Below are 26,099 nucleotides of genomic sequence, written 5' to 3' on the forward strand. Positions count from 1 at the left end.
GAAATTAAAACACACCTGGTCCCCATGGGCACATCTGTTCAACAGGAGGTGGCTTAGGCAGAGCGGCACTGGGTCATCTCTGCAAAGTGCCAATCTGATAAAAGACCAATAAGATCCCAGTACAAGTATGCATCTCAGGTTGGGTGTGAAGAAAAACAGATCTGAAAGAGAGCTGAAGCAGCGGCACAGGCTGCCCATGGAGGTGATGAAGTCACTGTCCGTGAAGGTATTCAAGAACCAGGTGGATGTGGCACTGAGGTTAGTGGCCATGATGGGGATTCAGTGGTCTTAGAGGTCACTTCCAGCTTAATGATTATACGATTCTGTGATGTCAGCTTTTTATATCCAAAAGGCACTGGAAGAATTTAATGAAGGTGCAACTGAGACTGAGACTTTCTTCCAGCCAAGACGAGCTGGGTGCAGGATATAGAGCAGCACAGGAGATAGGAACTGGGAACCAGGGGTAGTGGACAGGCAGTGAGGGGCTAGGGGCGAAGAGAGGGACCAGAGGATGGGAATGTGGGCTGGAGAAGCACAGTGTGCTCCCTGCTTTGAGTAAGTGTTGAGCATATCCTCTGATTACTGGTTGCGACTATGTCATCAAAACAACGGCAAGAACTTTCTCATGTCTTTTTTTTTTTTTTTTTCTTTCCAACTGTGGTCTAAACAATGCATTTTCTATTGATTTAGTTTAGTTGAAGCTCTATAGTGTAATTTCCCCCTTACAAATCAACCTGGCTCCGTCCAGGTTCAGACATCCTTCCTAGAAAATTCCACTCCCTGCAGCCAACATTTAGCAAATGAAGAGAACAATGTAAAATAAGACTCCATAACACAGACTGTCAGGTCACCATAGTCACAGGTAATACTTTCAAGCCAGTGGAGCAAAACAGGGCATGAAGGCTGTCCCATCATTCTTCACAGCTATGCCAATGGCTACTGCAGCAACACAGTGTGTTAGAACACAATGGTGAGAAGACAACTGATGCAGGTTAGTGGCAGGTGTGATGAGGTAGAACAAAGCCCTGGCAATGCCTGGCAGGCCAGCCCAGGGGCAATGCTGGACCCCACAGCCTCTGCTAATCTGCGGGCTGTATTTATATATATTTATATTTCAGTTAATTCCCAGTTCAGACAGTGGATCCTATCGGTAGCCAAGGACTGGCTGCAGATCTGTGGGCTTCTTGGAGTAATATCTAATTTGTTACATTGAAAATGCCTGTTTGCATAATTTTTTTGTTCCATGTCGTTGCCATGCCTTATTTCAGGACATAGCCTGAAAGAGTTATGCAAAGTCTCCACCTAAAAAAAAAAAAAAAGAAAATTGCAAACAAAACATTAAAAGCAAATTTTGATGTGATGAAAGAGAATAAGCAGAGTGGGAGGGGAGCAAATTCAGTTTTCTCAGATCTTGAACAAGTTGCTTAAGTCTGTTGTAAACACAGCTGCAAAATACTCTGAAATAATGGGCTTTCATGAGGGCAGGACGTGCCTGCCCACCGTGCAGTTACACTGCTCTGACATAACCTTCTCCCAGCGTTTATAAAGCATTCATTCCTTGCAGAAGATCATGGTCAGACTGTGAAGGAACTCCATGGCATCAACTCAACATTCTCCAGTGCACCCATCAGCTGGATTTGAGTTTTGCTTCCTCTGTAAAATACATAATCCTATAGGGGAAGCAAAACTTGACTTGTGAATCAGAGCCTGATGTATCATTCTTGGGGATGCTGAAATAAGTGGAAGGTAACAGAGCTGAAATATATTATTTCCAATAGGGGCGGGTGGGAAGTGTGGAGGCAGGGAGATGGGAGTTGCATAACTGGGCTGGTGTTTGCATCCGCAGAACCAAGTGCAAGTTTAGAGTCAGAACAAGCCCACATGTGTCTGCCATGCATTGTGAGCAGGCTGGGCTGTGTGGTGCATTTGGTTAGACCTTAAGCAGATTCACTGCCTCACACAACAGCAAGCAAGGGGAGAATCAACCCTAGCACTTATTTCCACTCCACCACACCTAAGAGGGCCTGAAACACAAGGCAAAAGCCTATGTGTGAGAGAGAGAGACAGCTAACACCATAACTGTGATCGTTCCTGTGCTGTTGTAGGTCTCCTCGCACAGGTGATCAGATAGCTCAGGACAAGAGGTCTTCCAACAAACGTTATTTTCATAGAAGCAAACAAAAGCTTTCCTTCTTGTGAGGAGATGCAAGTAGGCAAGAGATCTCTGTTTTCACCCTATGAACATTTAAGTTTTCCTTCTGTGGAAAAAGAAAGAGGAAATTAAATTCAAAAAGAGTGATTTTCTGTGTGATTTCTCCTCTAGTAAATTTATCAACAAGGAAGCCTTCCATCCTGCTTAAAGTTTGTTCAGAGATAGCAAGAGGCATTTCTGAAGGGTGCTTCTTGTGAAAACCAGCCACCTCATAATAAAAACATGGCTTGGAGGTAAGAAATGGCTTTCGCCAGTCTGTGAGTAACTGCTTCCTCAGTCTTCAGGGCCAAGAAGGAAAATGCAAAGCAACTTTTTGTGTTCTTCACTCCCTTGCCCTTTCTAGGGCTGTGTTATGGCTTGCTGCTCCCTTCTCATGTAGCCTTATCTTTCAGACAAGGTCCTGGCTCACTGATTAGCAGAAGGCTTCATTCCTCTTTGCCTCGCTCTCTGATTTTCAGTTCAGAACTCAGGCTGTCCACATGCTCTCACAGAGAGGCCTGGGCTCCAGCACAGCTTGTGCAGCGGGCCTGTGCCACTATTTTCTCAACTACACTTTATTTAATTATCACGCCGCAGGCAGTGCCTGCCAAAGCCAGCGTGCTGTCTGGCCAGACACATCTTTCAAAATGCAATGCCAAGGGAGAGAGTTCCTGCAGCCTGTTTGGCGTGGCGGGCAGGGGAGGACAGGCCTGCTTCACACCCATTGGCTGCAGGATGGGCCCCTCATTGCCCCTGACACAGCTCCCAGCCCTGCCTGCAGTAGGGTAAAGATGACGTTGTCTGAAACTTCTGCAAGATTACACAAATGAGTGAGGGCAGGGGGGAGAAGGAGAAGGGAGAGCTCGTGTCTGAGTGGCACTGCTCTGTCCCTGCAACACTTGGGCATGGCAGGGCAGGGGCTAGGCTCTCCTACCAGTGAGGTGCCTGGTGGGCAGCCTTCAGCCTCCCCTGTTCCTCTTACGCCAATTGCTAAGCCCGTTCTCTAATCATGGGAACAGAACCCTCTGCTTGGGCCCCAGCCTGGCAGTCTGCATCCTGCTTGCCTTGGGGACAGCGAGGAGGCTGAAGTGGAATGCATGGTGAAGCCAGCGTGGGAAAGCGTGCGTGTTGTTTCTGTCTCAAGAAATGTACCAGGGAAGAGAAGCCACTTCTCTGGCCTCTGGGCTCCCCGGCGAGGAATAGGATAATCGCTCAGTTTCTGCTTCCCCTTTACTTTGCTCTGCAGCTCTGACAGATGGTGTGTGGTGCAGCCAAGACTGGATTCCAGCTTGTATCTCCTCCAGTCGCTTGCGAGTTACTCAGAACAGATTCCTCCTTGGGTTGACATTTCCATCTCATCCCAAAGGGGAATTCTTTTTAATTTTCATTTAAAGTTTAGGCTGAGCTAGCATTGCTGCTCTGGACTTTCGCAACTGCAGTGTAAAAACTCCCTCCTGGCCCAGTGCTGCTGATGTGGACATCTAACCCGAGCGCTCATGGAGAGAGGGCTGTGCTCCCCCAGGACAGGTCAGCACGCCTGCGGTCAAGGCACGCTCATGGTGCACCACCAGGGACTGTTGAGAGATCTTGCAATGATTTTGTGCTCCTGGGTTTCACATGCCTCAGTTCTGTGCCCAAAATTACAGGAGTTTATTCCTCTTCACATGCACATGTAAGCATACCCACGTGCATGTGTACCCTCTCCATTTTTCTCTTCCTGCTGTGTTTGTACATAACTAGCTTGGTATCGACTTAGGACTCTGATATTGGTTCCCAGTTCCTCTGTTCAGTATTAGACAGGCAACTAGAATATGCCAAAGAAAGGGGGGAAGTTAATTTGAGAACATCCCGAAGATTGAAGTGTAGAGCATGGGAGGCAAGAGGCTGAGTATCTCTCTCTCCAGCTCCTGTTCAGTGATTCAAAGTCACAGAATCACATAGAATCACAGAAATGTAGGGGCTGGAAGGGGCCTCTAGAGATCATTGAGTCCAACCCCCCTGGCAAAGCATGCTCCGTTGGCCAGGTTGCACAGGTAGTTGTCCAGGCAGGTCTTGAATGTCTCCAGAGAAGGAGACTCCAGAACCTCCTTGGGCAGCCTGTTCCAGTGCTCCATCTCCCTCACTGTGAAGAAGTTCTTATGCACATTTTTGCAGAACTTCCTATGCTTTGGTTTGTGGCCATTTCCCCTTGTCCTATCACTACATGCTGCTGAAAAGAGTCTGGCTTCCTCCCTTTGCCTCCAATACCTTAGATATTTATAGACATTGATCAGGTCGTCTCTGAATCTTCTTTTCTCAAGGCTGAACAGACCAGGTCACTCAGCCTTTCCTCATAAGAGAGGTGCTCCAGGCCCTTTATCATCTTCATGGCCCTCTACTGGACTTTTTCCAGGAGATCCCTGTCTTTTTTGTACTGGGGAGCCCAGAACTGCATGCAGTACTCCAGATGAGGCCTTACCAGGGCAGAGTAGAAGGGGAGAATCACCTCCCTTGACCTGCTGGCCACACTCTTTTTAATGCATCCCAAGGTCCTATTTGTGTCTTGGCCACCAGGGCACACTGCTGGCTCATAAGCAACCTGTTGCCCTCCAGGACACCCAGGTCCCTCTCTGCAGAGCTCCTCTTCAGCAGGTCATCCCCCAACCTCTACTGATACACACCTCCGTAGGTAGTTATTCCTCCCTAGGTGCAAGACTCTACACTTGCTCTTGTTACACTTCATTTGGTTCCTCTCTGCCCTGCTCTCCAGGCTGTTGAGGTCTCACTGAATGGCAGCACAGCTTTCTTGTGTGTCAGCCATTCCTTCCCAACTTCATATCATCAGCAATGATCCCCTCATCAAGATCATTGATGAAGATGTTGAACAAGACCGGACCAGCACTGAGCCCTGGGGAACAGTACTAAATACAGGTCTCCAACCAGACTCTGCACTGCCAAACACAATGCTCTCAGCTCAGCCAGTCAGTCAGTTCTCAACCCACCTCCCCATCCACTCATCTATTCCAGAGGATTTAGCTCTATGAAGTTTGACCAAGTTTGCATATGCATTGTAAAATTTCTTTGTCTGGTCTATCCTGTTTGTTACGTGAAAAATCAATAGAATCATAGAATTGTTATTTCCATCTACTTCTTTATTCATGTAACTTCGCTGTCCTCACAAGCATTCTGACACTGTGTAGGAACGTGTTTGCTATAGTTCCAATCTCAGAGGAAAACTTTCCTGACAAAAGTAAGACATGGCAAACAGAAGAGGATATGAACAAGCCAGAGGAGGAGGAGAGAGAAGGGGCAGGGGCTGTGGTGACAATATCCCTCCACTCTTTCAATAACCCTGATCACCATGTGAACTATGAGAGGGACTGGAGAAATGGCAGACCTGCTTCTGTTGCAGAGACCTTCAGAGATTGTAGACTGGCTCTCCAACTTGGAAAGGGATATTTTCCTTTCACCGAGAGCCACTGAAGGAAGTACCTCATCTTTGCATCAGGGCATTATGTGAGGCCAGCACTGTCATGTGCTCAGGGCAACCACTAATGCAGGGGACCTTTTGCCTGATTTTAAAGCCCTAAAGTGCTCAGTCTGGCATTTTTAATGCAAAAGTCACATGCATGTCACTGAAGACAGAGAGGAGGCATGTTCTAGCTCCCACTGGAGTCAAGGGGCACCTGCTCTGCATGAGGGCAGCCTCTGAAACAGAAAACATAGTCAGATCTCATCAAGGTAGTACAGATCTTTTCACTAGGCACTCACACATGGCAGATGATCATTCGGTTTTTTTAAAGGTCTCCAACACCATCTCCTTCCTGACTCATTCCTACTGTGCCCAGTGCATCCTTGAAGCTGTAGGAGACAGCAGTGAGACCCCAATGTTGCTGCAGGGAAACTGCTGTTGGTGACACCACATCTGGGCAACAGTTGTCCTCTGTAGCTGCTGAGGCCTTGTGTCAAGGCTCTACAGAGAGCAGGAAGCCAAGGAAGATGTTCAAAGTGACCTGCTCCAATGCTCTGTGTAGAGCAGAAGGAGACAGACCTCCTTTGGCAGGAAAAGCATGGCGCAGTCCTAAGTGGGTAAAGCCAGAGGGACCACTGAGCAGGTAATGGAAAGCAGGAAAATTGTTTGCTCTGTCTCCTTTGGGTGCCACCGGTTTCAGGCTCCACTGGAGCCTTTATCTCCTCCCCATTCATACCACCCAGTGTTTCCATGAAGTACTTGGGGGGAATTTTTGTTTTTATGTCTAAGGGTGAAGAAAGCCATCTTGTATGTTTGTGCACAAGTTTGCAGTTGTGTAGCTGGAATGATGCCAACAAAAAAAAAAAAAAAAGGCTATTCTTATAAACCTTCCTGTTTACTTAGTATAGCAGCTACCTCAGTAAATGTTCCTGTGTTTAAAGTTATAAAGAGGCCATTCAAAGAGCCAATAAAAGGCTTAGAAATCTCCAAGGATCAGACTCCAGGCATGAATTAGGTAATAGTGGTATTAGCATAGCCTGTTTCTCCAGGCAGCTGATAGCATTGTAACTAACCAAACTGACATAAATTTGCCAGAGGAAACAGGCAACATAGCTCTGTGGGTTGTTTCAAATTACTTATCCTGCGGGAATCCTAAGAATCCCAGTTAAATAATTAGGGACATGTGAATTTTGTTTCCAATACTTCTGATGCCATGAGAACTTTGAGAAGATGCTTTTTTTAAGGCATATCGGTTCCTTTGTTGTTAAGTAAACTTCTTCTTCAAATGTTCTGGGGTCATGATGCTCAAAATGACATATATCCTTAACGATTATTTTATGTTACAGCAAGAACTAGGGGTTCCAGGTTTTCCTCTGTAAGAACATAACTATAAAAGTTTTTGACCTAAAATTCATAGGAAAATGAAATCATCTTAGCACATAAACTGTCCTGGTCTCACTCCTTTCTGCCCTGCTTGCCTCCAACCCAGGCTGAACAGTATTCCTCCACACAGGCTGTCATGCAAAAGGTAGTTCCTGTCTCTTTTGTGTGCTCAGAGTATTCTGAGCAGCAGAACATCTTCATTTGCCATTGATGGGCTACTTCTGGATGTGCTTGACTGCATTGCGGCTAGGCACTGTGGAGGACAAAATGTGGGATTCTGTGGGAGTAGCCCTGAGTGAAGCATGTAATCTTGAAATCAGGTCTTAGAAAAACCACCTAAACCTCTTCTAAGTGCCGCCATAGAAAGTGTGAGTAGATACTGCTGCTGCAAAGCAGGAATGGGGTGACTGTGCCCTTTGAGGCAGCTGTGTATAAGCCTACACAGGTACCTGTTCCACCACCTGCAGAAGTGAGGTCATCCAATTGCGTACACATTTTTTAAACTTGTGGTTTTCTATAAATATTGTGGTTGAGGTACAGGGCTGAACAGACAGCAGAAGCTGAGAAAATACATGCAGCAGAAAAATGAACTCTACTCAGCCTAGTTTAAAAACTGCTGGGCTTTCTTTGCTTTGTTTCAAAAGACAAATGGTGAGGCATTTCTTATTTACTTTCTGGTTTTTGAGGTTTAACCTTCTCCTTGTCAGATTCTTCTCTGTGGCCATGAAGGCTAAACATTCACTCTTCTGTAATGCAAGCTGTGAGTCCTGAGTAATTGCAGGACTGGAGAGAGATCTTAAATAAACTACGTATTTCCACAGGACTCCCTGTGATTCCAAAGAGCTTCCGCCTCTTTTGGGGTTGATGACCAGTTCACAAGGTGCCCCAGGTTTTCTCTTGATTGTCAGCATACAATCAAATTTACTGAGTAATCACTGTCTTATTGTTCATTTGTATTTGCCTTCAAGCTGGTGAAAAGCCACTCTCCCACTCCTTCAACATCTCAGTGTTGTAGTTTGTTGTCTTGGTGGATCAGGTTTGTTTTCTTTGTTGTTGTTTTGGCCCATGGATTTCTTTTCCTTAACAGCATGAAGAGAGGAAAGCTTTGTAAAGGAGAGAACCAGCCTCAAAGGAAGTTCCACCTGTGGTCATGGAAAAAACGGTTCCTACTTAAGTATTTTCCTTACACAGGGGAGAGCTAAATAAATTCTTTCTTTGTGTTTTGAGGACATTTGAGGACTGGGATCAGAAAGGAGAACCACACTGTGAATTGTTTTGCAGGCAGTTGAAGAGGGCAGTCACTGCCCTGTTCTCTGCTTGGCTGTCACCTTGATTCTGTCCCAAGATAAAGCAGAGACATACAACAGAGCAAACAAAGCTAATGGGATAAGGCAAATTTGGGGCTGATTAGGCATGCTAAAGGAAGGAGTCAGTGCTCCATGGATAATTCACGGTGAAACAGCTGCAGGCTTCTCTTTCAGGGCAGAAGTAGAGCTCAGCAAAGTATTTTCAACCTAAGTAATTCTTGGCTTTGAAAACTTGCATTATAACTCAATCACAGTATTTTGCAGTTTTATGCTGAATTAGCTAAGTTGCTGAAGATTAAGCAATAATTCTATCAAAACCTTTTGGTTTTATATTTTTAAAGCAAAATGCTGCCTTTTAAAACTTTTCATTTTGGCATCTGCTTTCAAATTTGTTCTTACAATGTAGAAAAGGAAACAGCCATGTAGCTCTTGAATACAAATGAATATTGATCCTGGTTTTAATAAGCAGTTGTGTTTGCCTCCAACAGGTAGTTAAGCTGCAAGCTTTTAGGTTGCACTAGGTCTCTTTTTACATACAACTACTTTCCATTGAAACATCCCATGTACCTGCAAAGACAGATTCAGCTGTTTTGTACTTCACGTGAATGCCAGTTTCTGAGATGCTGAGCAGCTGTAAATATGGTCCAGCTGGCAGGGCAGGACATGTAACATCTCCTTTGCTTTTGCTGGAACAGCACTAGCCAGAGGACTGCACTACAAACATGCCAGCCTGACTGATCCTGAAAAGTATTTCTGTTAATGATAACCCACATTCATACATCTTGCTCTGCACATTTGGAATCTCTGCAAAAGTTAAGTTGTGCTTATGCAGAGAAGCCCAGTATGGCAAACATTGTTAGTAAGATGTGTTTCCAGATATCTGGGGCCTGCAGCAGGCAGGACATGTCAGGGCTGCTGCTTTTGGACTTGCCCCCGCTGGCATGTCTGCATACAGATCAGTGTGTAGAGATGTGTGACTCATAATCTGAGTGAATGTTGCAGGATGAGCCTTACTGATTTACCTTGCAACACACTAGAAAACAAAGTGGTTAATTGTTCAATTTTCCTATTAAGAGAGGCAAGAACAGATCTGTATGTATATTATGTATTTAGTCTTAAATTTACCCAGACATTTTAAATACCTTCCTGTGCAGTGCTAGTTTCCTTTCCATTACCAATTTTCTTTTTTTTTCTGCAGGAAAAAAAAAACCCATAACATTTTCAAATGTTGGGTTTCGTCCAAAATGAAACACGTCCATCCCCAAGAAGTAATTCCCAAAGCTTTATAATAACAGCATATATCCAAAAATCTGGGAAAAAGAATCTGAAAACATAAGTGCATGAAGAACGCAGATGACTTTTTGTAATTTGACATCTGTATAATTGTTCGATTTGTTCCGGCTGGAAAGGTATTTTCTTCTAGAAATGCAGACTAGATGCTGTAAATCAACTCTAACCAGCCGCTAATAACTTCACAATAGCTGGCAGTGAAGGGTAAGATTTCTTTACAGTGACACAAGATCTTCCATTAGATAGCCTTTCTCCTGAACAGATGATCTTTCTGTGATAAAAGACTTATGCATGTGGAAACAAGACCAGGTACCTCCTCAAAGGGAAGAGCCAAACTCTGCATCCCAACTGAATCTGTGAAGGAACTGCCTAATTCCTGCCAGCAGAACACCACACCAGATCTTGGTCTTGTTAAGGCACAAGGCTGGGAGCATTGATTGACTTAAGCAGGGGACAGTATTAATTTCCTTCCAGGGGCCAGCTGAAATATGTCAGTGTGTGTATTTATGCTTAGTTACCCTTGCTGCTGCACTCCCTGTTGCTCGGTGAGAAATCCCTATCCTCAAAACTTTTACCACTGTTGGATGCCAGTACATAGAAAGAGTTTTACAGCCATGATGTATTGCCTTGCCACCTGTCATCTGATGATTACAGCGTGTACTGCAAAAGATAAATTTCCAAAACCTCTGTAAGCTGGGTTGCCCCAAGAAGGGGGGAAAGGAAAAAAGGTAGAAGCTTAGAGGAAGAGTTTTGTGACCCAAAACTGCACATGAAGTTTGCTTGGACAGCCATGGAGAAAGCCATAGTGTCAGGGAACCATGCACAGTGATGGTTCATCACCTAACAGCTGATGAATGCTATAGACAATGGCTGAAGGTGTTTATTTCTCAGTGTCATTCAGCTTACTAGTTTTACTCACCCAGATTGGTGTATCTGTCAGTGTCCCCTTTAGCACCTGTTGTTGAGGAAAAATCTGGAGTCGTAGGGACAGAGGCCTGGCCCAGTCCAACCACTGGTGCACTGCTGTTCAGAATTCATCCAAAGGTCCAGAGCTTAAACACCAGCCCTTAGAAAAAGTGTCATAAAAACACACTCTGATGTTCCAAAAACTAAACAAAAAAGCCCCAGAATCCTATGGAAGTTTGCTACTTTCCACGTCAGATAATCCTCTCAATTTGTGCAGTTCATGGAAGGATAGCTTGAAGGAGGACCTCCCACTTACTGGACATGAATTCAAGCAGAATCCGTTGACTAGCTTCATCTGTTATGACTAATTCTGGCCTTTCAAAACATTTAGGATGGATAGTAAAACAACAAGATTGAGTGTTTTCATGAAAATACTTTATTTCTTGATTATGTTCAAAATCCTGCTGGGAACACAATTGTATAAATTTATGATTCATGTATTAATTTATTTTTCTGACCGGTTCATATTTTTTTGCTGCTATTCATTCTCACGCCACTACCCACCTTCCAAAGACATGTGCAAACTGTAGAGTTGAAGTAGATACTGGTAGTATATTTCTACTGATAAGGTCTCATGTGATGAGTCCCTTCTTTCAGCAATCCTTGTATAGTTTTTTACTGCATTAATGCATATCTTTACCAAATCTTTTTTCTTGTGTTGATCAGTAGCCTGACTTGTTTTCAAAACACAGCTTTCTCTTTCACCCCACCGAAATCGAACTTGAGCTTAAGGGTCCTCGCACTTGGGTAAATCATCTCAAGAAATCAGTGCTTAAGAACCCATGAAGAGACCTATTCAGGCCTATTCCCCTCTAGCCTCAAACTTGCTTAAATCCCAGCCTCATGTTTTGTTCCAAGATCTTACACCATCCTTTCTCTCTCTACAACCACACAAACCCATTGGAAAATTAATATACTCCCCAAGGATGAAGAAGGGCAATCTAAGACCTATGGGAGACCAGCCATGACCTTTTTAAAAGTTACAGGCCTTTCCTGTCTGACACAATCCTCTGGAGGGAGCACACAGCTGAAATTGCATGAACTGAGCTTGCTTTGCAACCACTCTAGACAAATGATTGCTAAATGCAACTCAGCATACATGGCAGAGAATTGTCTACAACCTGCAAATACCACCCCTTTACAGTAAATCTGGGGGTTAATGCAGATTTGGGGTGATGTGGACACCAAGATCTGGAAATACCTCATTGCAAAAATTCCTCCTTGGATGCAGACACATCATGTCCTCACTATCTTTGGAGACTTTTATTTCATTACTTGGACTTGTGCATTTTGGGTGTATGAAGTATATATATTTACCTTCCCGCATGAAAATATAAATGGAGAGGGGTCATATGCTGGAGTTGAATTTATTATGTGGTATCTTCACTGTGAAACCGTATTGTGGATTTCAAGTAAGGCCTCCAGTGCGAACTAAGCCTTTATGCAGGAATGCCCTGATCCAGCACACAATTAGCTTTCAAGTGTGTACTGGCTGGAACACATCACATTTACAAGTAAGACTTCAGCTGACTGAAGACCCAGCACACAGGGAAGCCTGAAAGAAACAAGCAGGAAAAGAGTGTTTGTGTATCTTGAATGGTTGTAGGCTCGCTGTCCCCCTTGGTAACAAAGCAGCACTCACCACTTTAATCCCCTTCAGTCCCCAGAGAACAGTGTCATGACAGAAAGCCAGCACTGCAGCTCTTCCTACTTACATGTTCAGCCATGTAAATCTCAAGAGAGTCAACTGGGAGAAAGATGATGGTGTGCTATTCTTTCACATATTCAAGTCCATACCACCAACTTTTGGCTCTTACTTATTACATTTTTTCCCTTGCTCCTTATCCCTCAAGAATGCAATTCAGCAACTAGAAAGTCAAACACAGGCTATAAGATCTGTTCAGTTAATTCGGTGAGAAGAAAGTTCCAGTCATTTTGTTAGGATGACACCCAGGATTTGATGAACAAAAGAACAAAGCAAATCTAGTTCCTGATCCCAAAGAGTAGCCTCACTTCATGCTGCCTGAATAAGGATGTCAAGACCCACATCTCATGCCACTGCCAGAGATTTCAGACTTTCTTAGAAGGTCTGGAACCTGGAGAAGAAAAGGTTCCAAAGAGACAAAATTGCAACCTTTCACTATCGAAAGGTGGACTATAAGAACAGACTCTTTAGCTGAGCCTGATGTGTGATAGGATAAGGAGAAATGGTTGCAAAGTAAAAGAGAAGAGATTTAGGTGAGACATTGGCACAGGTTGCCCAGACTGGTGGTGGATGCCCCATCCTTGGAGACATTCAAGGTCAGGCTGGTTGGGGCTCCTGGCAACCTGATCTGCCCGTAGGTGTCTTTGCTGGGCATTTGGATTAGATGACCTCTAAGAGTCTCTTCCAAGTTAAATGATTCTATGATTCCATTATCTGAACACTTGACACCCAAACTGGTGGCAAAGTGGCCACCCAAAAACATTAAACATTCTGGGAGAATTCAGCATTATTAGGCAGTACCAAAGGCAGCAATAAAACAAGCCGTTAAAGAGACAACTGTCTGCATGATAACTATTGGAGTTCTTTTATGTTTCAAGTTGGATCTAAAAACTTTAAAGTTAAAAATATACATAAATCTGGACACTCTCATCTGTGAGACTACATCATGGACATGGACTACATCATTTGATAGGAAGGATAAAGGAGCAAGTCTCTTGGGATCTACTGAAAAGAAATAGAAAGTTAAAGACATGGAAGTTTGGGTTATTCCCTGAAGTCTCTGTCATAAGCAGTGAAATGCAAAAGAAGGAACAAAAATTTCCAAGGAGAAGCCCATCATTGTGCTGCAGAAGTATCCAAACTCATGAAAAATCAGGAAAGGTCTGTATGAATTGGTTAATTATGCAATAGTTCATTAACTTCTACCATTCATCCCTAGTGTACAGTTAGGAAAAAGACAGTATTACGCAAATTATGAAACATATTGCTATTTTAAATTTTCTTCATTATTCACTGAAATTAAATGCAAGCTAAGAAGTTCAGAAATATTTCTTAATACAATTTTGCCTCAGGAAAGGTCACTAGCTGCAGGAGAAGTTATTCCACCGGGGATGATCAGTGCCTTTAACCTGTAGCATTATCTCAGCCACCAAGTTCTCCCTATTAGCTCTCGCCATAGGCAGCCTATTACAGTGGAGGTAAAGCATAGCTGAAGTTCTAACACATACCTGAAGTAAGAAATCCCCATATTAAAGCAAGTAATCCATATTTTTACCTTCAGCTCAGGCACCACACTCAATAATGAGTTTATAAAGATATCTAGAGTAATTTTATCTTGTTTCTTTTCTCAGAGGCTTCCCATGCAGGCCACAGGAATGGGCATTTCAAGTTTACAGGCAGGAACAGACCTGGTCTGTGGGTCAGTATCTACCTGTGGTGAGCTGTTTAAGAAATTGTGATGCCCGGATCTGAGACGTGATTATATATTTCTAAATAGGTGCTATAAAGATTTTACAATGAAATTCGTAGAAGAAGAAGGGAAGGCATGGACTGGATCCCGAATTCAAACTTCTCCCAAAATACATCAGTCACTTAACACCCTTGCACACTGAGATCAGCAAGCTGGACTAAAGGCTAGTATGGGCAAAAGATCTTGTAACGACTTCTCTCATTTTGTTACTGCAAACGCCCTTAGAAAAGCCTAAATACTTTACTGTGCCTCAGTTTACTCTCATGGGTCTTTGCCAGATGATATAAAAGACACACTGAAGCCTGCAGGGGTAAATCTGAGGATCTTGGCCAATTTGTTTTTCTAGAAGAGCAATCACTGGCATATACTATGTGCTGTCACACTGCTCTAAAACATATACGTCCTCGCCAAACAGTGACGGCTACTCCTAACCAACAAATGACATGATCTTGGAAGTGCTCTCTCAAACTGAAGGAGAAAGTCCAGAGATCCAATTTAAACATGCTTGAAGAATGGTCTGATGGGAATCTGGGTGTCCGGTGGCTGTTTTTGTGCCCAAGGAACAGTGGACTTCATGCAGACCAAAAACCCCCTTCACTACGTGCTTGGAACGTGCCTAGAAAGCTGGATTTTGGTCTTAGATGACGCCTGCAAGTTCCAGCCTAGCACAATGAGTATCCGGCACACCTCAGTTTGACGCCGGTGCTTGCTCTATAAATAGAGGACTGGCTCTGCAAGGAAGCACATAGCCACTCTGTCCATAGCATGCTCTGACCAGGTTATTATTCCAGCTCCTTGTTAATGAAGAGTTATCCATTGACTACTAATCCAGTTGTCACACAGTGTTTCAGGGACACATGCAGAAAGTGTTAAAACAGTATGTCGCTGTACGCCCTCTTGTGCTCCTGGGTTGTTTTTTCCAGCTTTCAGGTACCAAGAACAGCCATAAGGAGCTCTATATCCTGTTTTTCTCCTCCTGCTTTTGATGGGGTTTTGTAGGCAGTATAAATAATTAGAAACAAATAAATAGCCCAAAACTTGCTTACACACCTTATCTCCTTCATGACAGAAAGTTCTAAGCCTCTCCAGCACTACCATCTTTCAGAGACCTTGCATCACTCCCTTCCTTTTCTGTGACCGTTCATTTCTGGAAAGTAACATGCTGCAACCCTGTCTATGACAGAATCCAATATCTCCCAAAAGCTACTGGACAGATTATTAGTTTTGGTACTAAATCCTTGGTTTCACTTGTCCTTAGTACTATATAAGACAACACAGTGTTATTTTCTTTCAAAAAATTTATTTTTACATTATTCAGGAAGAGTTCTTCTCTGAACATAGCCACATAGAGTGTGAGCAAGAAAAGAGTCCTCTTTTTTCCCTTTTCTGTTGGACTCCTTCCTATAATAGAGCCAGCACAACCAAATAGGTTTAGTAGCAGAGGCTGAAACACTCCTGGAAGCTCTGTGTCTGTGTGTCAGTGGTTCACCTTCAGGTTGGGATCTCCACATGCACCAGCAGCTCCATACTCAGGCACCTGAGCCATTCCCAGCTCTTGGCCGTTTCAGGGCTAATTCTGTCCTAGCGAGTGTACATCATACCATTGATGACATACCATGCAATGCTAAAAGCTGAGTTGGGAAAGGGCTGCCAACAGCAGAGCAGGGCCGCAGCCAAGTTCAAGGAGGAGACACCATGTGTTTTGTGCCTCTGCTACTGATCTGTACTCCCTAGAGGACTCTCCCAGTCAGGGGGCACTGGCCAGCCTAGGTGGCCAGTCCTGTGAAATTTGCAGTCAACACCATCACAGGTAGAGGAGTGGGATTTCCTAACTGCTAGAGAAAAAAAAAAAAACAAAATAATAAACCTGCTGAAGCATGGACTGCCTTTTACTTGGCTGTCAGCTCCTTGATTGCACAAGTGAAACAGAGACTTCTGTTATTTCTTATTATTGAAGAAGACAATATGCACAGTCACTAATTTGTTGAAACCAGTTGGTATCCTACCATACAAGCCTCTTTGTTTTCCACTCCCTTTCTTATGCAAGTCTCTCCTGGCTAAGATGTTCTTAGCCATGACATTGAGTAAGCGAGTGATGAACTGATTATTAACCCAAGGGGCTAATTTCCCCTAAACAACTCCAAAGTTAGTGAACAATGCTGTTCTTCCATTGGCACATGAATATGCAATACATAATCTGTATTGCATTAAATAGGAGCCAGCTACTGGAGCTATGCCTTGCAGTCAACTATCTGTGAACCTTGTGGACCAATAGGTTTCATACTGAAACTGTCTATTCTAGATAGAGGATTTGAGCATGTCAAAGGTCTAAAATGGTACTGTGCTCAGGAACCTGAATTGCCCTCAAATTTTCCATACAATACTGCAACCAAAAATGGTAAAGCTGCTGCATGAGAAGGCAACCTGACGCCTTCCATGAGAACATCCCACAGCTTGTTATACATCGCTTTCCAAGAAGAATAGACTCTAGTGCTTTGCAGCAATTTAAAAATAAATTGTGAAAGAATAATTGAAGTAGACTCCATAGAATTAACATACAATGGAATTGAAAGTCTTTTAATTCACAGTGAGCATTGTCTGATGCTAATTATATTCTTCATTCAAGAGTCTTCAGCCTGGGACAAAGGAATATTATGATACAAACTGTAAGGTATTTAACAGTGGTCACCTGATAAGGAAATGTATTCCCCAGACCTTGCACTTGCTACACAGCTTGTGTTCAGAAGCCAACTTACTCAGCTCTGATCAGCAGCAGGAGGGATAAGGTAGAAAATAGAACCTTTCAGCTGTGGCTAGAGGGCAATGGCCTAGAGTCACCATCTGTGTCCTCAGGTCTTGGCAACAGGGTGCCTTCTTTGTGGCACAGGTTCCTGAGCCTATGTCATCAAGGCCAAGGCTGGCCTCGCTTTGAAATAGATCAAGGTCTCCAGCTGTAAGTTGGAATTTTTCTGTGCACAGTTTAGTTCATTTCATTTAACTGAACTCCTGAAATGGTGAACATGCACTCCAGTGAGCCTTTTCTAAACAAAATATGGATACAGCTCTTGGTAGGAGAGGGAAATCTCTACAGAATCAAGAGCAGCCTGTTTGTCTTTGCCATGGCCAGCTTGTATGAGACATCAAATGCATTCCATACCTGAGTCAGATTCCATGCATAGCACAGAAAACAGTGGCCTACTTGCCATGCAAAAAAGGGCATAATCATACTGACCTCTGGAACTAGATCAATGGCATGTTCAGAATATCATCTTGACAGCAAGAAGTGGAGAGTTCTAACAGATAGCAAAACATTGGTTTTTGATCAGCTTGCCAAACTTTCCCCATGCCCCATGATTATGCTATGTGGTTCTTTAGGGTTGAACTGAGCCTGCTTTCCCTTCAATCAGTTTTCTACAGGCTGTTCTCTGCACAGAATCCCCTCAGAGGAGGCCAGTGAATCACACAGTCTCTCATCATTATCCTTGAGACACATCATCTTTAGGTGGGTTTAGGTGCTCCAGTGGGACACCTTATCCTACTGATCTGGGCAGTGATACAGAGACGGTTAATTAGAAAGTTTTGCTTTGCCCTGCACAATTCAAAAGTTGTGCTACTTCCCTGCATCAAGATGAGTAACATGATAGCCTCTTGTTTCAGAGATAGCTGTCCAGGGTGATCTCTGTCATGTCACTTAATGTATCCTGTCTGTCCACTTTGGTGTCCCCTCAATGGTGGGCTGGGAATAGATCTTTTGCCCATAAGTCTAATTGAGTGGTACCAGCTACTGGGACAGTGCTCTAGGATACTCACTGACAACAAAGACTTGAATTGTTCTCTGAAGTAACACCTTCAGAGATGTCTAAGTGTTCAGAATATGTCTAAGTGTTTTTCTCCTGCAGGACAACATCTGTGGGTTTGACTATTCAGACTTCCAATTGCCTTTGTGCTGCTTGACTTTCTCCTCATATGCCGCTTCTCTCCCAGTATCCAGTAGGCATTAGTCTCCTGTGGCAGCACTATGACCAGCCCTACTTAGCCAAGCTCCCTTTCCTGGAGTGCTGATCCTCAGCAAAGTTGCGTTTGCTATGTCAAAACCAGGAACTTTCAACATCCACTTGAAAAACTCTCCCAGTTTATGATAGACAAATGATGTCCCATGTGCTTTATTTCCAGGACAGGAAATGGCTATCCACTGGGGACAAAGATGGCATAGTCACATCCTTGGCAGTCTGTGCCATGGAGTAACACAGGACATTATTGCAACCACAACTGCAACCTAGTGCAAGACAGCCTTGTAATTGGGGATGGCACAGCTCCATTGTGCAGACTGTCTTCATCCTTGGTAAGCCTCTGTAGCAGTGACAAGGGCGCATACCGCAGTTCTTCAGTAACATGAGTAACCACACCACCTTATCCAGTTTACAAATTTTCTTACAGCACAAAACTACCTTGTTTCTGCTCCTGTAATTCCAACAGGTTCTCACAGAACTTCCGTCCTGGTAGATACCAGCTTGATTTCCAGCCTATCCTCAGACACTGGGCTTGGATGCTGTAGCAGTATTGGGAAAGGCCATGCTACCTTCTAGCAGGGTGCCTCTGAAGGCAAACAGAATGCTAGCTTAGGTTTGAGACATTTAAGAGAGTAAGCAATGCCACCTACTGGCATGGAAATGGAAGATTTCACTCCTCCAGTGGGTGGTGTGATGGAAAGAGCATAATGAAAATGTCGCTGTTCTTCAGAAGGTCTTTTGCAGCTTCATCTTCAGCTGAAATTGAGGTGGAGGCAATCAGAAGCTTTTCTCCTCACAAGTGTTGCTTGGCTAAGCTCTGTAGGAAATGCTTAGCAGCCTACTCACTAATTTTACTATTCCTTTTGGAATGAACAGTGATGAAAGGAGCAACTTGACCTGGCACAGATGAGCAGCCTGCATGCCAGGGTTGTACCAGAATATCCTCGGAAGTTGAACATGCAGTGATGATGTGAAAATACACCCTTGCCTAGCAGCATTGATACGTAAAGAGGCCTTTGAGGAAGGTTAGTATCTCATAGGTCTTCAAGGTCCAAAGGATTAATTTCAGAAAGTTATTAACAGAACTTAAGGCAGTGCCTCAAATACTGAATGTCTTAGTGGATGGCCAACTGGGTAATTCTGCCCTCATAGTAACACATGAATGTAGAAACATTTGCAAATAATTGGCTTTAAACACATAAAGGGAAATAACAAAGGCTGTAACTAAAGTAAGGAAGTCCCCAGGACAGGATATTCGTGAGGTAACTGCCACTGTTTGTTTGGGTTCCCCTCTCTTATTTCTAGAGGTGGAGTGCACACTGAGGTAAGTGCTTACACAGAGGATCAGCAGAAAGCATTTCCAGAGTATTGACTGTTTTCCTGCCCTGCTCCCTCAGTTAGTGAGGTGTTTTACCAGCAGTTTCCACAAGGAGAAACACAGGATGCTGCAGGGCGTGTCTGCAAAGCCCCCACATACTTCAGAGAATATGCTGGCCACCAAGAAGCTGCCTCCTAACTTCTCAGCAGGGGAAGCAAAATCCTGAGACTGGTGCTGGGGGCAACACAGAGAAGGTTGGGTGTGTGCTCTGGTGGGGGGGGGGAAGCAGGACCAGAGTTGGTAAGTCCCTGGGGATGAGAAACCCCCTTGGCTGCCCTGCCCTGGCCCTAAGAAAGGGCAACTGTGGTCCCTTGGGAGCATAATTATCGCTCTAAGCGCCCACCCAAAGCCAGTCCTATGTCCAGGACTGCACCCACTGCTTTCTCCTTGGCTTGCCTTTTCTGTCCTCCCATGCCCCAGAGCAGGGATTTTTGAGTTGCACCAGTGGCATACACTGAGTATGTATGTGTGCTTATGACCAGAATGGGTCTTTCTGGAGGTCATGATGATCACACTTGTTACACAGGCCATATGAGACAAAGCTGAAGGGTTTTTCCCAGCACTGTGTGAGAGAAGGAATATTGTGGTAGCAAAGGTGCAGTAAAACCTAGGACAAGCCTCTGGCATTTCAGGCCAGCCTTCCTTCTCAGCATCTGCTCCTCCTTGTAGCAGTAAAGGGCTTAGTGTGTCATACATCTGTCTCCTCCTGCAGTCCTAGCTCTGGTTTCTAGCACATGGCTGTGTGAAAGCATACAGGTATCCAAATGGTCTCAAATGCAAGAAGATGTTTTGGGCTCACAAAAGTGGCTATGTACTATCCTATTTGCCATTTCTCGGGAGATGCTGCTCCATGCCCTCCTGCCTTTTGACAGTGAGGAACCTTTGTTGGAATAAATATCATCAGAGATAATAAACTTTTGTCCCAGTAAACATCACCAGAGATGTTTAGAACAGCTGGACTAAAGCAGCAACCAGTGCTGAGGTACTACCACCACCAAATGTGGAGTCTCTCTCTCTCTCTCTAAAATTTTTCCATATGGTGGGCACTGAGAGCCTACAGCCTGAATGCCAGTGCTGGCAAAACACTGATCTTGTGTCTTTCAGGTCTGCTCCATCTTTCATGTTGTCTTTCCGGCACACTGTCTTTGCCCTATTTTTGTGGCTGGCTAGTAGTATAGATTGGAAAAATCAGTAAAGGCACTGCTATGTTCTTCATGTTGCATTTAGGACATCCACAAAGAAGCATCAGCCCTGCAGCATTCTGCTAACGCTTTCTGGCATCCAGAGCCAGTGTAGCAGAGACATTACATGGAAGGAGTCAGAAGCACACACAGCAAAGAAAGCTGCTGAGCAGCGGTGAAGAGGTACCACCAGACAGCAGAGCAGAACACGAAGCAGGGCACGAGACCCAAGCCACTGTGTGCATCTGACTGCAGGTGTCACTTCTGAGCCCTGTCTTGCAAAACCACGGACAGAATCAGGCCCTGATTGTTCACAGTTGCACGTTTTCCTCTATCGGAGCCCTAGCTCAATCCTACCCTGTGTGTCCCCGTGGTTTTTTTTTCTGCTTGTCTCTGGCATGAGGAGTCAACACTTCACACCTGAGCTGTGAAGTGAGAATAGTCCCAAGGAGTGAAAGAAAAGAAGGGAACAGAGAGTCTCCAGTGACTACAAAGCCAGAATAAAATATGCGCAGTCACATCAGTTTACACAGCAGTGTATTCACATTGTACTACCATTACAATCTTAATAATCTGAAGTAGCTTTGTGAGAGGTCCAATTAGAACCATACATTGCTTATGAACTCCCTGTCCAAGTCTTACTAATATGTTGTGATGCCAAATCCTGCCCAAGTTAATAAATCAGGAGAGACTACAACTAATTGCTGCTTAAATAGCTGAGATTGAACATGTCTCCACAGATGCATTTGCCCTCTCCCCTGCCACCTGTTCTTGGAATAATTAGCTGAAAAAAAGAAAACAAAAACAACAACAACAAAAAAAAAAACACAGAAACATCTGAAAGAGTACAAATTACAGCTTTGCTAAGATTATTACATGTTATACTGGCCTCAAAACACATTGAGGTATGGAATTTTTAACAATTTTGATTTGGCCAGTGCTGGAACTGCACTGAAGCCAACGAACCTCAAAATCAATGCCAGTAAAGCATTGTAATGAACTGTTTTTTCTAAGACAGAAAGTAGATTTAGGCAGTGGCTTGGAAGAAACTGGTTCATCTTCCACCTCTGTATTTCCTACATGATCTAACACTCCAGGACATAACAGACAACCTCACAGCCTGGTTGTTTTAGTGCAACTTCAGGTGCATTGGTGGTGTGTACTGAATTGTGAATCTTCTGATGAAATACAGATGCATTGTTTCATTTTGGTGCATTAGCTGCTTTTGATGAGATGGATCAAGCAGCTGACTTCCACAATATTGTAAGTCTCCTAAACAAACAGTATCAGATTCTGTGGAATAGCAAGGTGTTTGCTTATTGCCACAGTGAGGACTAAGCTAGTCCCATGCAGGAAAATCCTCTAACTGAGACCTCCCTGGGCAATAGAGACAGCACTGCATCTGGTAAGGAACCAAGAGCCCTCCCTGGACACAAGAGGAGGGGCAGAACAATTCCCACTTCTCTGCCTGTGCTGCATCCTACCAGGGCTGTTGCTCCATGGAGCTACTGTGGGGCTCTCGCAATCACCAGCAGGTCCTGGTTAATTCACATGTGCTGCATTTGTCCCAGGGCAGGGAATGAATCTCATCTGCACGTTGACACAGCTGAGGGCATTTAAATGCCATCTGCTTCATTAGAGCACAGTGTGGATGAACACCCTGGATCTTCCTCAGATTTGACCTCTGTGTACCTGTCATACCTAACAGCCTCCCTACACCAGTGAAGCCATCCATTATGTCTCCATATTGGGCAGATGCTTATTGGTGACTCACCAACAACCTGACAAATCCACACCTCTTCTCGCGGCTGTTCCCTGGATGTTTTGTCTTGTTTTCCATGACAATCTATCCCATAAAACAACAGTATAACATGTGGGGTGCAAGCCCTGATTTTGGCTGGGGTCACTAGGTTCTGCTGTTAGGCAGGTGATACATGAGGACACAGAGACACACCACGTTTAGAAACAGACAAGCATGGACTCCTACTGATTGTTTCATCATGTATTTCCATTGGGTTTGGGAGAAGATTTTGGTTACAGTGCAAGAACCAACTCTTCCAACTATTGTACTTGGGCAGAAAACAGAACAGCTGGTTCAACACAGAATCAGCAGAAAATACCACCATCACCTGTTTTCATAGCTCATGGTACAAAGAAGCTCAAAGTCCATCAGGCCTTCCAAACTTAGGAAACTCACCCAGAGACCACTGTGGAGTCCAGAAGGAATGCAGGGCTGTGTTATGGCTGTTAGTACCATGTACTATGAGCAGTTCCACTATCAAGTCTCTGCAGAGAGGCAGGAGAAAAAGTGTGACCCTGCATCAGCCCATATGAGGAAACTGAAGGAATAATATTGCATCTGAGTGCTCAGTCCTGTAAAGGTGAGTAGGGAAAGGACTACAACGGGCTTTCGGTGCCCATCAGGATCACAGCAGATGCCCAACACTGACAGAAGTGGAGGGTTTAGGAGTAACCACAGAGCCCACGACTGGAGTGTAAAAGCATCCCAGTGGGAGAGAAAATACTCGATCCTGAAAGGCTGTTTTATCAAGCAGAGAAAGGTGCAATGAGAACCAATGGCTATAAATTGAAGTCTGACATTTAGAATGAGATTAGAGAGATTTGTAAAATTAAGGGGGAACTAGCCATTCGGTTGGAGGTTTCAAGGATGGCATCATTAGATCCCTTCTGGGAGAGAACAGCCTGGCCCTATCCACTGCACTGACATGCACAGTACTGGGGCAGCACAGGGAAGTCCCCAGCTGGAATGTAAAGTTAAGTGAGATAACTGCATCTGCTGACACTGCTCCACGGAAGGCAAGACAGGCCAGGCTGGTCAGTACCAGCAAGCTTCCACTAGGCCATCTGATCCTGGCAGAGGACTTTTTAGTTGTACCATGCTACCTCCAAGAGGAAAATCTTGTTTTTATCTTCTCTATTCTTCTTCTTTTTTTTTTTTTTTTTTTTTTTTTTTTTTTTTTTTTTTTTTTTTTTCTTTAAATAAACAAACAAAAAACAACAGTTCCTGGAAGAAGTGGAATCTTAGACTTTATTTTTTCCTCACAGCCCTTAGAATGCTCTCCACACTCTGCCCTTTGGGGACCAAACCTTCATTCCCAATTCAGTTCTACAGTGTGAAAGAAGGACACCTTCAGCTAATTTACATCTAAGTGAGCATTTGTCAGAGTAAAGAATTAAGGTCTTAGTGTGCAAAATGGTTCCTGTGGCAGTACTAATCAATACTTGTTTGATGGATTGCCTGCCAGGAGTCTTTCAGGCACATCATTTCAGCTGCTAGACTTTCTGCTTGCTCACTGCTTAACAAAATAAATAGAGATGAATCATGGTATTTAACATAAAACTCCAACCCAGAATCAAAGCTGTTTAAAATGCATAGTGGTTTGCCCTGCTCCATCCTTCCTTTCCTTTTGCTCAGAGAGAATGCTAAGTCCCAGCACCCCTGGAGCAGGCACAAGGTTTGCATGATAACCACTTCACCAAGGACGGCCTTTTCCTCTGCAATCACTGACCGCAGTCCCAACACAGGGCTTCGTTTTTCTCTGCCCCTGAAGCGGGAGCTGGCTGAGAAAGAAGGAATTGAGATATATTCCTGCGTGGCTGATGGGAGGGTGATATTTCACATATGCCTTTCTTAGCTGCTGTGATGCAATGCACAAACTGTTCCTTCTGCTCCTGAGCCTATTGTGCTACTAATCCACGTGAAAGCTCCCAGCACTGAACCGTCCCCATCCGCAACTGCATCACACTCAGAACTACAAGCAGCAACACAGAGCCAGGTTTTCAGAAGTATTCGGCTCCTCAGTAATAACAAATGCGTGTTTGGCTCTCCAAAAATTCACATTTCTATTCAGAAACATAGTAGCTGATTTCTTTATCTAGCTTGAAAATAGATGATGCATTTCTTGAAACTCTGTACGCCTACAAGCCACTAATAGCTTGGGAAAGGGTGAATAATCACAGCGGTGACTATTTTGGCCAGAGAGGAAAGCCAAACTTCATCTAGCAGTTCTGTCCCCTCTCATATCTCACCAACACCCTTCGCCACCCTGCAGCAAAACTCCACCAGTCAGGTGGCCAACTTGAAAGGGTGCAGGAGCTGTGCAGCCAGGAAAGCCAGAAGGCAAATTCTGGGGAGTACAGCAGCAAAGAGGAGATGCACTCCAGGGTCCCAGGGCAGCTACCCCAGCACTGGGGTGCTGTGAGATGTTAGGGCAGCAGGAGTACACAGCACTTGGGCTCATGGGTGTACAGAGCCAAGAGCAGAGGTGTTCGGGAAAGAGACAAAGAGAATACTTAACTTCTAGAAGCTGGTGGGTTTCAAATAAAGTGAAGCTGCAAGAAAGAGCAAGAGGGGCTTTGAGACTGAAAGCTTCCATCTGCACCCCCACCTTACCATCTTCTTCCCACAGTGCTCGAGGTAAGCAGCAGGAGAGATCAGGAGGTTTGGTGCTGTTTTTGACAATGGTACAATGGGATATTTTTTTCCAAGTGGCACACAAAGTAGATGCCCTGAAATCTTTCCAGGGGACTTCCCTAGCTCAGACTGTGGGAGCTGCAGAGTGATGCTCTGTGGAGCACCACTGTGGAAAGCTAGGACACACTGCATCGAGGCACAGAGAGGTCAAGCAGCTCATCTGGTACAAGGACAGCTTAGAGCCAACAATAATAACCCCACCCAGTGCTTTGCAGAATGCCTGCATCGCTTACCAACAAGGTCATTCTGGCCTTAAAACCAGGGACTAATTCTTGTTTTCACTATCCAAGGAAAATTCTTCATTCACAAGTTTTTGCTTTAGTTTTAGTAACTCCTTCTGTTTTCAATATCCTTCTCTCTTTTCTACAGCTTTCTTGTAATCCAATATATCCATGGTTAATAATTGCTGTGGTACTGAATTCTTTGAATTATATATAAAGGATTCAAAAACAATCAGAGAAGAACTTGAATATTTCATATCAGACCTAAATGTTTTATGATTGCTTGCAGAGTGAAATTAGTAAGGACACTTGGCCAATGCTGTATAATTTATGCAGGGCTTAAGCAGGAAAATTACAGAATTGAACACACAGAATTGTGTGAGGTTGGCAGGGACATCTGGGTCCATCTGGCCCAACCCTGCTCCAGCAGGAACAGATAAGCAAGGTGCCCAGGCCCATATCCAGGCTCTTTTGAATTTCTCCAAGGAGACACCATCACCTCTCTGTGCAACCTGTGGCAGTGCTCCATCATCTCCTGTGTTCCAATTTGTGCCCATTGCCCCCTGTCCTGGCGCTGAGCACCACTGGCTCCATTCTCTTTGTGCCTTCCCTTCAGGTGTTTATACACATTACCAGGATCCTCCCTGAACCTTCTTTTCTTGATGCTGGACAGACCCAGCAATCTCAGCCTTTTCTCACTCCTGTGAGGAATGGAATGGAATGGAATGGAATGGAATGGAATGGAATGGAATGGAATGGAATGGAATGGAA

General features: G+C 44.3%; 1 protein-coding gene across 2 annotated transcripts in view; it reads right to left on the bottom strand.

Moving 5' to 3' along the window:
• Positions 1-11,007: 11,007 nt before the first annotated feature.
• The window catches only part of PSD3 (pleckstrin and Sec7 domain containing 3), a 141,706-nt gene continuing 126,614 nt past the window's right edge, over positions 11,008-26,099 (bottom strand). The window contains exon 20 of one of the 2 annotated variants that reach the window (XR_006177929.1): positions 11,008-12,143. Coding sequence is in view for 1 of the 2 variants with exons in the window: in XM_042866137.1 (XP_042722071.1) it covers positions 12,111-12,143 (33 nt within the window). In the remaining variant the exon portion in view is untranslated. The remainder of the gene's footprint in view (positions 12,144-26,099) is intronic. The other variant, XM_042866137.1, reaches the window with a different exon arrangement.

The sequence above is a fragment of the Lagopus leucura genome, unplaced genomic scaffold, assembly GCF_019238085.1.
Source record: "Lagopus leucura isolate 7727_CA_CO unplaced genomic scaffold, USGS_WTPT01 Super-Scaffold_810, whole genome shotgun sequence".
NCBI lineage: Eukaryota > Metazoa > Chordata > Aves > Galliformes > Phasianidae > Lagopus > Lagopus leucura.